This window comes from Suricata suricatta, chromosome 8 (genome assembly GCF_006229205.1).
Source record: "Suricata suricatta isolate VVHF042 chromosome 8, meerkat_22Aug2017_6uvM2_HiC, whole genome shotgun sequence".
Taxonomy (NCBI): Eukaryota; Metazoa; Chordata; class Mammalia; order Carnivora; family Herpestidae; genus Suricata; species Suricata suricatta.
In genome coordinates, this window is record NC_043707.1 from 59,666,264 (window position 1) to 59,681,756 (window position 15,493).

General features: G+C 39.0%; 1 protein-coding gene across 1 annotated transcript in view; it reads left to right on the forward strand.

Moving 5' to 3' along the window:
• Positions 1-8,020, forward strand: part of FRRS1 (ferric chelate reductase 1) — a 33,403-nt gene extending 25,383 nt beyond the window's left edge. Inside the window, exons 9-15 of the mRNA XM_029948726.1 lie at positions 563-675; positions 2,106-2,192; positions 4,407-4,504; positions 4,987-5,045; positions 5,855-5,998; positions 7,076-7,137; positions 7,219-8,020. Coding sequence (XP_029804586.1) covers positions 563-675; positions 2,106-2,192; positions 4,407-4,504; positions 4,987-5,045; positions 5,855-5,998; positions 7,076-7,137; positions 7,219-7,311 — 656 coding nt within the window. The 3' untranslated portion in view covers positions 7,312-8,020. The remainder of the gene's footprint in view (positions 1-562; positions 676-2,105; positions 2,193-4,406; positions 4,505-4,986; positions 5,046-5,854; positions 5,999-7,075; positions 7,138-7,218) is intronic.
• The last annotated feature ends 7,473 nt before the right edge of the window (positions 8,021-15,493 follow it).

Consider the following 15,493-nt stretch of genomic DNA (forward strand, 5'->3'; position numbering starts at 1 on the left):
GTCATCATAGTTAAGCTTGAAACTAACTTTATTATTGATAATTTGCTTCTACTAATAGCTCCACTTTGACAGTAATTGGATTCATACGTAACATGCCTATTCATTTTTCATTGTTTTTTGGAATGAGAAGCGAGAAGGTCCTGAGGTACCTGCAGAAGGTCTATCTTAGTGTAATGGACAAGAGCACAGCTGCTGGGTTTGAACCTTGACTTTGTAACTATAGGCGTTACTTACTTAACTTCACAATTCTTTAGTTTCCCCACCCATCAAAAGTGGAATAAAAATTATAACTACTTCACGGGATTGTTGTAAACATCAATTAGATTAATACATGTAAAGCACTCAGAGGCAATGCCTGGCACACAGTAGGAGCTACAGAAGTGTTAGCTATTAGAAGTAGTAGCGGTGGTGGTAAAAGCTGTGATATATGGAATGTTTTAGATTATGCTTACATTCGTTGAATGTATTTTGTTCATTGTTTTCCATCTCCTTAGTACTTGGCTTGGTCATTTAAGAAATAGCTTGGTCTGTGATGTCAACCATTCTATTTTCTCACCCGTAGGTGCTTTAATGTTTGTGGCATGGATGACTACTGTAAGCATAGGTGTGCTCATGGCTCGATTCTTCAAATCTGTTTGGTCAAAGCCTTTCTTTGGTCAAGCAGGTTGGTTTCAGGTAGGTGGGAGAAAAAGCTTAATCCAATTTCCATATTATTTAAACATTGCAATGTGAAAATGTATGTAGTATGTATGTTTCTTTTTCTTTTTTTGTCGTTTATAGTTCTAGTTTTGGAATCCTAATAATTTCTATATTTTGTCCTTTGGTTTCCTAACCGACTGAAAATAGACATGAGATACTTGATGGAGGTCAAAATAGAGACAACTGTATGAGGGTCAGGCTGGATTGGAGAATGTGTCAGGGCCATGTGCACCCCTTTCTAACATGGACTTCGGGAACACAAAAGATCCTGACTACATGTCTGTTGGTTGAGGGAGAGCCTGGAAGAGCAGTCACTTCCTGCACTGAGTATAGAGGAGTCGAGGAGGATAGGAGAGCAGAAGAAAGAAATAGCCAGGTTTAATGCATTTCTAAGCAGGGGTCTGTCCTGGTTGATGCTCATCAGTGTTAGACTGTCCCTCACTCACTAATCAAGATCCTCTATCTCCTCTGTGGGTGGGAAGAGAAGCTAGAAGTCTTCCTTTTCATGCTGCTCCTTTGCATCAGATGAAGAGGCAGTCTCCTAATAGACAAGAGTCAATAAACACCTCTCAAAACAAAGCAAAACTTTATCTTTCATGTGTCATGGAGGATAGATAGTTGCACAGATAGTGGAAGATCAGTGAGTATGTGTTGAGACAGAACGTACACATATGTTTTTGAAAAAAAAATACTGCTTATTGAAGCAGTTTTAACTTTCTCTCTTTCTCCTCTCTGTCTCTGTCTCTGTTTCTCATCTGCTCATGTGGATATTCCCAACTGGAAAATTCTTTGTGTCTTCACTTTGCCAATTCAAATTCCTCACTGCCTTTAAAACTATGATGTATGTATATATCATGTGATATGTAGAGTGACTGTATGTCCTTCTTTCCCTGGGATGGTTTTGGTTTGCACCATTTATCCTGGCATACTCAACTGCTACTCCACTCTGAATATTTTCAGGATTTAGACAATTAATTGACATTTCATATTTGTTTCTCTCATCTACTCAGTTGTTTCCTAAGCTTCTTGGGAGACAGGAGCTCTGTTTCCTTGCTGTCTTACTGTATCTGGTAGAGCACTGTGCTTGGTGGTGGTGCTTAATAAAGGAAGGAAACTTAGGACTTGGCAAATAGGTGTAGTCCGTGTATGAAATATCCATTCCTGCTGCTCTGTGCTCACGAAGTCTTGGCAAATGCTTTTGACTGATGGGCATGGTAGCTTAGAATTTTCTTTAAAGTTCAGTCATTTAGTAAAATATTTGAAAACTCACTACAAACTGTCATTAGATGTCAGTCGAATGCATGCCTTCGGTGAATCTCGCCCCATGATCTTTTCCCCACAGTCACGCCAATTCCTGTCCCTTACATGGTTAACTCTATTCTCATGGTGTCATTTCACCCTTGCAGGTACATCGGACGCTCATGCTCACAACCACTGCCCTCACCTGCATTGCTTTTGTTCTGCCTTTTATTTACAGAAGAGGCTGGAGTTGGGTAAGTATCTCTTAAGCAGGATTTTTAAAAAAATATAAATTAATTTTGATGACCAAGGAGATTGCTGTTTTATTCTCAAATGATGGGTAAAAGATACTATTGCATGCATCTCTCTTTCTTTCCTTTTTCAATCATCTGATGACTATTCCAGATGGCTGGGGGTCAGGGACAGAGTGAGGATGTCATTGCGGATTACTGGGTAATGAAATACAGTTTTAGGCTACATCAAACATTATATATACTCTACATAGCTTGGATGAATTTTCTCAATGTGAAGAGGTGAACATTCCAAGTGTGATATCTAAGGAATGTGAACGCTGTTAAGTGGTTTTCTCTAACTCACTCTGTGATTACCATTAAGCTAACATGAGAGCCAGGATATTTACTGTTATGTTCACTGGTATATCTTAAGCACTCAGAGCATATTCTGGTACATGGTGGGTCCTCAGTATTTATTGAATGGAGGAATAAGGCTTACTGAGAACAAATGATATACGTAAGATCAGAGCCTGTGCTCCATTCAACTTTTCCAGCTTTATAGCCAGTCAGAATTCAATATCAAAATTTAATACAGTAAAACCTTGGATTGCGAGTAACTTGTTCTGTGAGTGTTCTGTAAGACAAGCAAATATTTCTAATAAATTTTAACTTGGTAAATGTGTGATGTCTTGTGATACAAGTAGTATATGATGCTGAATGTCACATGATCACCACTGAACAATTGTTCTTGAAATATGCTTTGATATACATGTGCTCTGGATTATAAACCTGTTTCTGGAATCACTTATGCTTGCAAACCAAGGTTTTACTGTATTTCAGTTTGGGCTGTTGGTATAGGGGCAAGACTGATGAATCTTGGGTCACTAGGAAACCTCCCTCCTGCTTTTTAGGTAGTTTCTAAATTGGTCGACCTGTTTTTTTAAAGAAAATTATGAAGATTTTCTGATAAGAACTTTATTTTATGTAGGTTATTTGGGTCAAGGGTTAACACTTATTTTATGAACTCTGTAGTTGGCATTCTTTGCAGTTTATGAATAAGAGAGTATAAAGGAGACAGTATAGTAGCAATGTCACAGGTTTCTGAGAATTGAGAGTTAACTGAAAGCACTTAGAATAGCTTCCTGCACATTCTAAGGATATACAAGAGGACGCCTGGGTGGCTCAGTCGGTTAAGGATATACAAGAATTTTGTGGCAGTTGTTACTGTTGTTTTACGAGATAGAGGCACTCTCCCTCTCCATGGTCCTGGTTATCATTTTATCTGTGTATAAGTGAGTCCATGGCTTGAAAGTGTTTTTCTAATGTTCTTTTGTCAGCTTATTATTCCCGTTCACCAAAGCTTCCTATCATGGCTTGGAAACCACTATATTCTTCTTCTAGATAACAGCCGTTAGAGTCCACCCAAGCACAGCAGTCAGTGACGACAGACTGTAATATTCCCCCATCTAAACATGTCACAGGTTGGAGCATCTCCTTAGTTCCTCTCCTAAGTGTTTAAGTGGAAAAATTGTGCTACGTGCTAAGTTGTGCTAATACAGTCTGCTCTTTTGAGCAGGTGTGCAGCATCTCTAAGAGAGGAGGGGAGCCAAAACCGTTGAGATACTTTGTTGATGTTAGACCTTCATTCCTAACACAGGAGATAAGATTTTAATGCAGTGGCTATATAGGTTATTAAGTTAATCAACACTCATTGAGTGACTAGGGTTCTATTAAGCATTGGAGTTATAAGGAATCATATATATATAGACCCTTCATCTCAGAGAAACACAGAGGTCTGAACAAATAGTTACCGTACATTGGGGTGATTGCTCCTGACATGAGGGTACTAAGTAGTCCTGGGTGAACTGTACTGGTTTGGTGTTGGTGATCATCTAACGTCCTAATGGGGGAGACGCAGCACTCTGCGTGCCTTCCACTAGCACCGTTTATACACTGCGTGGCACGGGACATGTCGCTTGATATCTCTAAGTCTCCGTTCCCCATTTTAAAAGTGGGATATTGATAACTGTCAAGCATTGTAGTGAGCATTAGTAATAATGTCTGTAAAGTATGTGCCTGGTATAAAGTAGGCACTCAGTGAATGGTGCCTGTTATTCATAGTAAGTGTTTAAAGCTACAGAAAACCCTAAGACTACATCTGTGTATTATTTTTAACATGAGGGTTTAAACTGATGGGTGAGATTGAGACCACTGAAATGGTGTAACTTTGTTCAGTATGCAGGTTGTCACCCGTACCTTGGCTGTGTAGTAGTGGGTCTGGCAGTTCTTCAGCCTCTTCTGGCAGCCTTCAGGCCACCTTTATATGACCCAAGGTATTTATAGCTTAAACATTTTTTTAAAATGTTTATTTATTTTGAGAGAGAGAGAGAGAGAGAGTGCACACACACGTGCACATGGGAGAGGGGCAGAAAGAGAGGGAGAGAGAGAATCCCAAGCAGGCTCTGTGCTGACAGCACAATGTGGGGCTCGATCTCATGAGCGGTAAGATCATGAGCTGAGCTGAAATCAAGAATTGAGTGCTTAACTGACTGAGCCACTCAGGCACCCCAAGTACTTATAGCATTTATATATAAATGGTCTTAACATTATTTGGCAAACAAATTCCTTTTTAAGTGAAAATACTTTGTACTTCATGAAATTCACGGATAAATTATATTTACTTTAAAATGTTTTAAACCGTATTTCAGATATCTAATTCCCAGGCAATAAAGGAAATTGCATGCTTTTTATTCTCTTGGGAATTGATGGAAGTTTTGTCTCTTTTGAGAGTATTGACTGGTTCTTTATTTGGTAGAAGGCAAATGTTTAACTGGACTCATTGGAGTATGGGAACAGCTGCTAGAATAATAGCAGGTAAGTAATTGTGATGCCGCTTATTCATATATAATTGCTGGCTGTTTATATTGCAAGTTGTAATTTGGCTTAAATGATTTTTAGATGTATTAGTAATTGGAGTAATTGGTTGTTAAGGAGAAATCAGCCTTAAACATTGAAATCCAGAAAGTAATTTCTAGAGGTAACTATTTAAATCATTATTTCAGTTGTAAGTTTAAGGTTTTTAAAAATGGCTTTAAAACTTTCCTTGTAAGATTTTTCTTTTTTTTAGCATTTGCCTTTGCCAGCAGAATAAGCAAGCTGTGCTAATGGCCAAATGCTCAAGTTGAGGGTCATTTGTGAGTTGGGCTGAGGTGGGCTGTCTGTATATCCTTTCCGTGGGGATGGTACCTTCCAGGGAAGGTGATTGTTAAAAGTCAAGTACGGTTATCCAGTATATTTTTATGCTTTATATAATAGATACCTAAACTGACACCTCCTACTCTCACATTTCTGTAGTCTTTGGGGCTTCTTTGTGGAGGGAAGAGTATAGTTAGCAATGATTTCCATACTTTTCTCCCTTCCAACATTGCAGACTTAAAACTTTTTGGAAAGTTTGAGTGTCTCTTTTTAAACAATTGGTAGATCATGATTATAATTTCCCATCGTACCGTTTCTAGTCTTACAATTAAAAAGAGACTAAATTGACGATTTCATCTTAAGTATTAATTTAATTCATCTCATAAACTCTTACTGTGTTTAGTTGATGTAACACACATGTACATACATAATTACTTCTCTTGGTGGTGACTCCATTTGAATATATGTATATTTTCTTCTAAATGTAGTGTCAGCAATGTTCCTGGGAATGGATTTACCAGGCCTGAACCTTCCTAGCCCATGGAAAACCTATGCAATGATTGGATTTGTAGCCTGGCATGTTGGAACTGAGATTGTCCTGGAGATACATGCTTACCGACTTTCTCGAAAAGGTAACCTGCACAAAAAGCCATGTTACATAGAATCACTTCTATACAAACTCTGGGACTGTAATTAGTTTCTAGATACTAATGGTTGACTCTTACATGATAGCTCACTAAAAATGTCTGTGGTGATTAGTCAGTGTTAGAACTCGTGGAAATAGTTTACCCTTGTTTTTATACTCATTAGCATTAGAATTTGTGAGTGAAAGGGGAACGAACAATTTTAGGTTTTAGGGAAGAAGTCTTTTTTGGTGAGTACTTTTTATTTTGTATGCTGGTTTAAAGCCAGTACACAGAGAGTCCTGAATGCATGGAGCTGAGGGAACCCAGACATGGAGGAAGAAGAGATGCCCAAATTCAACAAGGGCAAAGCTGCAGATGGATTTTGCCTAATTGATAAATGTACTGTGTGCCATCACCTAGGTTTCCATATACCTAATTTATAGCTGCTAACTAGGCAGGCTAAACAGGAAGAGCTTACTTTGCCCAAGCTTTCTAGTGGCAAGGTTCATTTTGGTCTTAGATACCTACAAGATACCTATAGCCATTAAGAGTGGAGAAATTAGTAGAGAATGGGTGATATTTTAAATTAGCTTGGCTTCTGGGCTATGTCCTTTGTGTCTTATTTAGTTTCCAAGCCCTAAATGATGAGTAAAGGGGGCCTTCTAAAAACAAAACCTCTTTATTTTGAATGTAGGAGCTTTTTGGAGCTGAGTAGTAAAAATCTATCCTGCCAGTTTTGGTCTTTGATGGGGTCACATAGATGGGGTTTTTGATGACCACTGCATTACGGCTTGCTGTTTAAAATACAAAAGTACTTAAAACATGGTTTGTTAAGACTTCAAAATGGTGTTTCTTGACCAGAAGAAGAGGCATATTTTAAGTCTCTTGACAAATGTGTGCTGTAGCCAGCTTGTCCCAATTTGTGAGAGCCTTACATATTCAGGAAGTTTGCAACATTTGGTAGCTTGAAATGGGAGAATATATACCCTGGAAATCAGCAAATACTACACATCAGGGGTTTTTTTTGAGAGTTAGTTTACTGGCATACTCATCAGCTGTATAAACTTATGTTGTTCTTGACAGTTGAAGTATTGGATGATGCTAGAATTCAGATCCTTCAGTCATTTACTGTAGCTGAAGCGGAAGTAAGTCCTCTTTTTCTTACTTATTGACAAAAACCTAAATGATAGTAGTTTCCTTCTTTCACATTTCAATTTTTCTTTCAGGGTCATGCTTTTAAAAAGGTGGTGTTAGCAGTTTACATCTGTGGGAATGTGACCTTTCTCATCATATTCTTATCTGCAATCAGTCATCTATGAGCGAGCAAAGACCTTGGCTTTACAGACCAGATGATAATTATCATTAAGCCAAAGAAACTTGAAGCCTGAACCAAGTGCCTGGAGCATATTCATGAATTCTAATTTAGAAGACCAGGCCATGTCCGTGGAGGAATTCCGAAGTATGGTCCTTAGGGATCAGCTTTCAGCGGAGTCCTATGGACTCTAAAATGGATACCAAGCCTTTGTGTGTGATTCTGAGTGTTACCGAGGGAAAGTTGTACTCGAGAAGTGATTCTTCAACATTTTCTATGATGAGATTTTTAGAATGGTAGCATTTAAGAAAAGAACTGTTTGGAAGGGCAGAAATGATGTCATTTGGATGAAATGGGGATTCTTTTAAGGTAAAAATATTTTGGACTATAAAGGTGCTGTAGTACTTTAAAGAAAACATCTATGCTAGTTTATCAGAATGCTCTTTCTTAGGACTTTTTGTGAAATTGTTTTTCAGTCCAGTTTTTTGGATATGTTCTTTTTCTATGCATTCTGTGACTTCTCTGGAAAAGGTGGAGGCGGGGCTAACACTGTATTAACATCTAATTATGTTGTGAATGTTATAATTTCTTCCTTAGCAACAAAATGCAAATGTGCATCTTCTGCTTAAGACTATTTCTAGGAGCGCTTGGGTGGCTCAGTCGGTTAAGCGTCTGACTCGATTTCAGCTCAGTCATGATCTCACAATTCGTGAGTTCAAGCCCCTCATTGGGCTCTGTGGTGACAGCATGGAGCCTGTTTGGGATTCTGTCTCTCTCCTTCTCTGTCTCTCCCCTGTTTGTGCTGCTTGCTCTCTCTCTCTCTCTCAAAATAAATAAATAAACCTTTAGAAAAAAAGACTATTTATATGTTCAGTTACAGGGCTGAAATGACATTTTATATGTTAATTATTTTGACTAAAAGATTCAAATCCTAGCTTTTGGAGATTGTAGACTTGCATTTCAAAATTAATAAAATTTACCCTTGTAAATATATTTAACAGTTACTCTCTTGCTTTGTGATAATAAATAATATGGGTGGTTCTTTTTTGTTAGACGTTCCTGATGCTGTGATGAATTAGAATGTCAGTGTTGTTTTCTGTCCTACTCCAATTAATAATCTCTTTTTAATGTCTGGGTTTCCTGTTTGCTATGCGGACTTCTGGCCAGTGGGTGGCACCATAATACCAAAGTACTGCTTTGTTCCTGTGTGTCGCTCATTTTTAGTACTTGGATAATACCATGGAGCGGCATTTCCCTTGATTCCGCCAACTCTTAATTTGTATTAGTAAAGTTTCTGCCTATTTTTGGGGGGGGAAAGGGGCTGGGGTTGTGAGTTAGAAACTGAAACCAGGGACTGTTATTTTTCTGGTTACATTTCTGTTTGTTTTCTTATCGTGATTATTTGTAACAATTGCTTGCTAGTTCCGTTTACATTCATCTGACCCTGTAACAAATAAATATAACTATCTTAAGCAGAGAAAATAAACAAAACTGAACAGTCTAGTTAGGAAGGCATATTTTATTTTTTAGGTGTTCTTTCTGATTAATGTTATAGTTTCTGTTTGGTCTAAGGACGTCATTTGTATTTGACGTTAATAATGTCCTTAGCTGTGTATCCTATTGTATCCTACATCTTTTACGGAGTAAAATTATATGGAAGTTTTATCTTTGTTCCTTATATAGGTGTTTATCATAAATAGTTTAGGGTTGAGATGTCTGTCTTCTGTGTTTATGGTGTGTGAGTGCCAGGCTACTTAAAGTCTAAACTTTACTTTTAAATAGTTTTCTTTTTAAATAGCTTTATTAATAGTATAGAAAATTATATACTAAAATATTTTCTTTACTTTTCAATTATAAGGTGCTTAAAAGTTAATATATTCTGTATATGACAAAGAAAAATTCTCGCAAGGGGAAAATGAACCTGTTGTGTTTGGTTTTCAAATATGTGGACTTATTGAATTTCCAGCACTGAGGCGAAGCTATTTTAACTTTTTCTTGTTCATTGATTCACCTTTCGGCACTATTTTGATATATCATCAATTAATATATAGAGTTGTCCAAAAAGTCTTTCTTATTTAATCTTGATAGATGCCATTTTATTAATACAAAAACTATAGTTTTTCTGTCTATGAATCGTTAATATCCACGGATTGAAAAATGCCTATTCTTCACTCCTGTCATCATTTCTTCTTGTTTTTGTAATAAACAGATTATTTTTAAACTTCGTTTTCAAGGGGTGATTGTTAAACTGAATGCCTTTAGGTTTTTAGCAGTATTGCTCCAAACTGTGATCAAAATCATAACTTTCGGGGCGTCTGGGTGGTGGCTCAGTTGGGTAGGAGCTTAAGTGTTGGACTCATTTGGGCTTGGGCCATGATCTCTCACAGCTGTGAGGTCAGAGGGCTCGTGCTGGGGGTGGAGCCTGCTTCAGATTCTCTTTCGTGCTCCTGGGTGGCCCAGTGGTTAAGCACCTGACTTCTCCGCTAAGGTCATGATCTCGCGGTTCTTGAATTTAAGTCTTGCATTGGATGAGCTTGTGTCCCGCTTCTGGTGAGCACGAGCCCCGCTTTGGTTACGCGGGAGCCCCGCTGCGGGAGATTATGTGCCCGGCTTCCGGTGAGCCCCGCTTCGGGTGAGCATGAGCGCTTATTTAGGTAAGCCCCACTTCTTCCTCTCTCTCTCTCTCTCTCTCTCTCTCTCTCTCTCTCTCTCTCTCTCTCTCTCTCTTTTTGGAAAAGATGAAACAAATTCTAGAAAATTGTGGTTGGGTAGCATTCACCAGCTGAGGCTGTTTTTTGCTTTTATTATTTTTTTGCTCTGTGGAAGCCTATCTTAAAGGCAACGGTAGCCTATGGCATAGGTAGTCAAATAAATGAATTAAATTCACTTTAGTGCTTACTTGGTTTCTATCAGGATTTTGGCTGTAATGTGTGTGAAGTGATATTCATCCCTTCCATATCCTTCCTCCAGTCCAAGATGCAGTGGAAAATGATGATGCTGACTGCAGCTGATGCCAACTAGGAAGTTCTAGGGGCACATGTAGCTTTTGGCTGAAATTTTATTTATCTTTATACTCTGGAAAAGCAGAAAAGAAAAGAACAAAGGTTCTTGTTTAAGATAATCCATTATAGGTGGGAATGAAAGATAGGATTCTTTCAAATTCGATCAGGGTACACACTGTTCCTGTCTATTTCCTGCTTCTTTCCTCTTTGCCCAGTACCCAGGCTCATCTGCACCCAGGTCACTGATGGTCATGAAGATGCCTGGGATGTCCATTTGTTCCCTCTTTCTAGCAAAAGCTAGTTTATCAAGTTCTGCCTCAAGATCTTCCTTATCCTTGGAGCCTTCCCTGGCTCTTCCTTCCACATGGGTCTCTCTTGCTGTCCTTACAAGTGACATGGTAGTGGGCTAGGAAGCCACCAATTCTATTGATTCCAAGGGACTGGGAGATTGGGGATGGAGTTGGAAGACTTGGCACATGCATGTTTGTATTATCAGCTGCCTGTCCTTGGGCAAATGACTTATCTTCCCTGAAGCTCATTTCTTCCTCTGTAAAGCCCACTCACAGAGCAGTTGTGAGGAATGAATGAAGTGATTCCAGCAAAAGGTGCTTTGTACACATTGTTGATGCTCTTGTTGGTGTTTGATTATGGTGTTATACTTTAGTCGTTTTTAAATATGAAATGTGTATTTTTGTTTCATGAAAAATTTTGATGTTCACCTTGAAAACAATATGAATAGTGAAATAGGCAGGTGTAAATGAACAACCATTATATAATTTTATGTATTTGAAGTACCTGGACTTGTCAGATTCATGGAGAAGAAAGTGAAATGGCGATTTTCAGGGACTGAGGGAGAGGAAGGAATGGGGAATTAATGTTTTAACAGAGTTTCTGTTTGGGATATGAAATAGTTCTGGAGATTGATAGTAGTGATGCTTGTATAACACTGAATATATTTAATACACTGAATTGTACATCTAAAAGTGGTTAAAATGGTTTATTTTGTGGTATGTATATTTTTACCACAATAAAAAAAACCCCAAAAAATTAGTGTTCATAGCAGCACTATACACAATAGCCAAATGGTGGAACTAGTCCACATGTCCATCATCATCAGATGAACGCATGAACAAATTGTGCATATGTACCAGAGAATATTATCAGCCGTAGAAAGCTGTGAGGTACCACTAATGTGAATGAACCTTCAAAACCATATATTATGATTCCACTTATATGAAATATCCAGAATAGGAAAACCCACAGAGACAGCAGAGTGGTGTTCGCCAGGGTCTTGGGGGTCAGGGGGGAGGGAATGGGGAGTAACTGCATACTGGGAATAAGATTTTATTTTGGAGTGATGAAAATGTTTTGGAGATAGAGGTGATAGTTGTAAAACATCGTGAATGTAAGAAATGCCACTAAATTGTCCACTGTAAAGTGGTTATTTTATGTTGTGTGACAATCACCTCAGTAAAACAAATATTTCTCTTATTACTGCTTTTGGATTATACCTTTTGGTGGAAAGATTTAGGGTTTTTGCTGACTGTAAACTTGATATCAGCTTAATTATTTAATTATCAAAGAAGTTAATGTAATTTTATTTTATGCCTAGTCATATACCTCTAGTTTAGGGTAGAGAAAGTTTGAGAACATATCTTTAGAAGTATATCTTCATATGATGTCTTACTCATGTGTAAAAGAAATTGTCATTGTACCGTGGGTTTCCTGTAAGGACCTAAACACATTTCTGATTTGTAATCAGACACTGATATATGGTAATCAAATTCTTGGGATAAGAATTTCCTGAATCCATACATTTTACACTTGATCTTAGCCAAAAGGCCGAGAAGCGATGAATCCATACATTTTAAATATGTACTGTCAGTAATGGCTGATAATGCCAATAATGGCTGAGTGAGATCCTGCTAAACTGAGTCTCCTCCTAAAAACTAGTGTGAACTTCAGAGAGTAGCTACTTGAATATCCTGGAAAGTGAACTGAAGTAGGAAGATGCTGGTCAGGAGTCCACACTCAGGGGAGGAAAATTGTTTAGAGTGCCCTCTTTTCAAAGTTTTTAGTTTTGGGGTGGTTGTAGTCCATTGTCTGTGTGGTGCTAGGTGGCAGTGCATAGGAAACCAGAGGACTGATGGTTGGGCCAACTGCCACCGTCTGGGGGAGGGACAGGATGATCTTGGAAAGAAAACACAAGAGAGGGGATTCCAGTTCCTATTTGCCCACAACTCTGGTTGACCCCTCGATGTGTTCACGTGTGTGAAGCAAACCCAAAGCAGTTAGAGCAAAGAAAAGGAGTAGTTGACCTGAGATTGGAGTTGTAACACAAGAAGGAGTTTGCAGTCTGACCCAGTTAATTGCCTGCTAAAACAAAAATGCAACATCCTTTGGAGAAAAATAAGAGAATCTGGTATTTTTATAACCTAATATTTTATGATGCATGGATGGTAATCCAACGTTTCCTGACTTAAGAAGAACCAGGAAATTCTGACCCATTCTCCAAAGCAGAGGTTGGTTGACTTTTTCTCTAAAAAGGCCAAATAGGACATATTTTAGGCTTTGTGGACCACATATGGTCCTTGTAGAATATGTGGTGTGTTGTTATTGTTTGTTTGTTTGTTTTACCAATCCTTCAAAAATGTGAGAAACCATTTTTAACTTGTGGGCTATACAAAAACAGGATGTGGGATAGATTTGGCCTGTGGGCTATAGTTTTCCAATCCATACTCTAAAGAAAGAATAATCAATGGAGACCAACCTGTAAGACTTCTTAAATGATTAGATTAAAGGCATACTATGTTTTAAAAATGCTTATTTATTTATTTTTGAGAAGGAAAACACAAGTGGAGGAGGGACAGAGAGACAGAGGGAGACACAAAATCTGAAGCAGGCTTCAGGCTCTGATCTGTCAGTACAGAGCCTGACGTGGGGCTCAAACCCATAAACTGTGAATTCATGGCCTGAGCCAAAGTCGGATACTCAACTGACTGAGCCACTCAGGTGCCCCAAGAAATAAGGATTTTAAAGCATCTATTATAACTGTTCTCAATGATATAAAAGCTATAAATAAGAAAGATTCATAGAAGTAGACACAATACAAAAGGACCATATAGAAATTGGAGAGCTAAGGAAATAAAACTATTTGAAAAATTCACTGGAAGGAACTAATATCAGAATGGAGATGACAGAGAAAAGACCTCATGAACTTGAAGATAGATCAATAGAGATTGTCTAATCTTTTAAGAGAAGAAAGAAAAAAATTCGGAAAATAATTAAACAGTTTCAGGGACCTGTTAAATGATAGCATCTTTAGGTATTATTTAAGAAAGAGAGGAGAATCTGAGGAGATAATGACTAGAAAATTCCCAGATTTGCTAAAATGTTTAACTTTACTAACTTATAATGTAGGAAAACAACTTAAGATATATATATATATATTTTAAGTCATACTTTTGAAAGCAAAAAACAGCAAATCTTGAGAAAGAGAAAAGGGAAGAATTGTATATAAGGAAACAGTGATTTGGTTAACATATAACATTTCATAGAAATCTATAGAGGCCAGAGAGAGTGGAATAACATCTTTAAAGTTGAAAGAAAAAGTCAACAAGAATTGTCTGAAAAAAATCCTTCAAGATTTAGCACAAAGTGAAGACAATTTTGGGTGAAAGGCAGCTAAGAGAATTTGTTGCTAGCACATTTGCACTATAAAAAATGAAAAAGGAAATTTTGAAGGCTGAAGAGAAGGGACAGATCCTCAGAATAGAATGAAGAACACTCAGATTTACCAGTGGCAAATAATTGGTAAATACAAAATTCTTTTTGAACTTTTCCTACTTAAACTTTTTATAGTAAATGTTTGTTTAAAGCAAACAAATGAAAAATACATTCTTCCAAGGGGTTTATAATATGTATGAATGTAATAAAATAGCAAGTTAGCAAGTTAGTGTAAAGGATGAGAAGGGATAATAGACTTATATAGTTGCAAGATGTCTGCATTTTATTTGAAATTATACAGTGGGGGAGGAGCCAAGATGGCAGAGAGGAAGGGAGCTCTGTAAACTTCATCTGCCCCATCGATCAAACTGAGAAGGACATTACTGTCATCTGCAAGAGCAGAAGGAGAAAATACAGAATCCAGAAGGAAGAGAACCTGAAGGATGCCTGAGTGAGTGAGTGCGAACTGGGGAGATTGGAAAACGGGCCAGCCCGAGATGGGCAGGAGAGGTGGGAGCCCCAGCCCAACGCCGGGCAAGCACACGGGGCCTGAGAGACAAAGGGAAGAGACAGAGAGACTGAACACGCTCATAGTACTGTCTCTGGGAAAGAGGCAAAGAACGCTTAACCGCACTTGGAGAGAGAAGCTCACTCCATAGATAACTGCTGGGTAGCCTAAATCCCGAACCCAGGTGGTGCAAGGGAAGGAACAGCTTCCAGCCCTGTGCCATCTTGGCGAGGAGTCGGCGACTGCTGCAGTGGCGGTGTCAGGGGTGCTCACTTCAACCTCGGTTTTGGGAGTGGGAGCACGCACCTCATTTCCATGGCACATCTCGCCCCCAGCATTGGCTGTGTGAAACCTGAATCCTGGGTGCCAACAGGGAAAAAATAGCCCCCACCTCTGCGCTATCCCGGCAGAGAGTTTGCGGCGGTGGAGACCTGGGTTCACGTGCAGTCTGCAGGAGCTCCCAGCTCATTTCCAGGAGCTCCTGGCGCTGCTTCCGGCAACAGCTGCGCACTCATTCCTCCCCCAACGCTAACGCGATCCCCGCTCAGGGTTGGGTCTGTGACGGTGCACATGCACTTCACCTCCTGCTGCTCATTTCACTTCAGGCAGGGGCAGCTGAAATCCCATCCTGAGCCAAGACAAACCGATTCCTCCCCCTAAGAAGCCAGCCACCAAAGCAAAAACATCCCATCTGTGGTAGCATAAAAAGTGCATGGACTGGAACTTTGAACCAAGGCGGGCCTGGAAATACAACTTGGCTCAACCTTGGCAAAAGGAGATTGGACTCATTAGAGTGGCCTACAGTTAGTAGTTCAGTGGAGCTTGGCATGCCGCCAATCTAATCTCTGCAGACACCAAGGCAGAGCCTCTGAGAGCAGCCTTCAAGACCTACCACATCAAACCACGCCTATCCACGAGGGGGAGCTGCTGGTTTTTTGTTTGTTTGTTTGTTT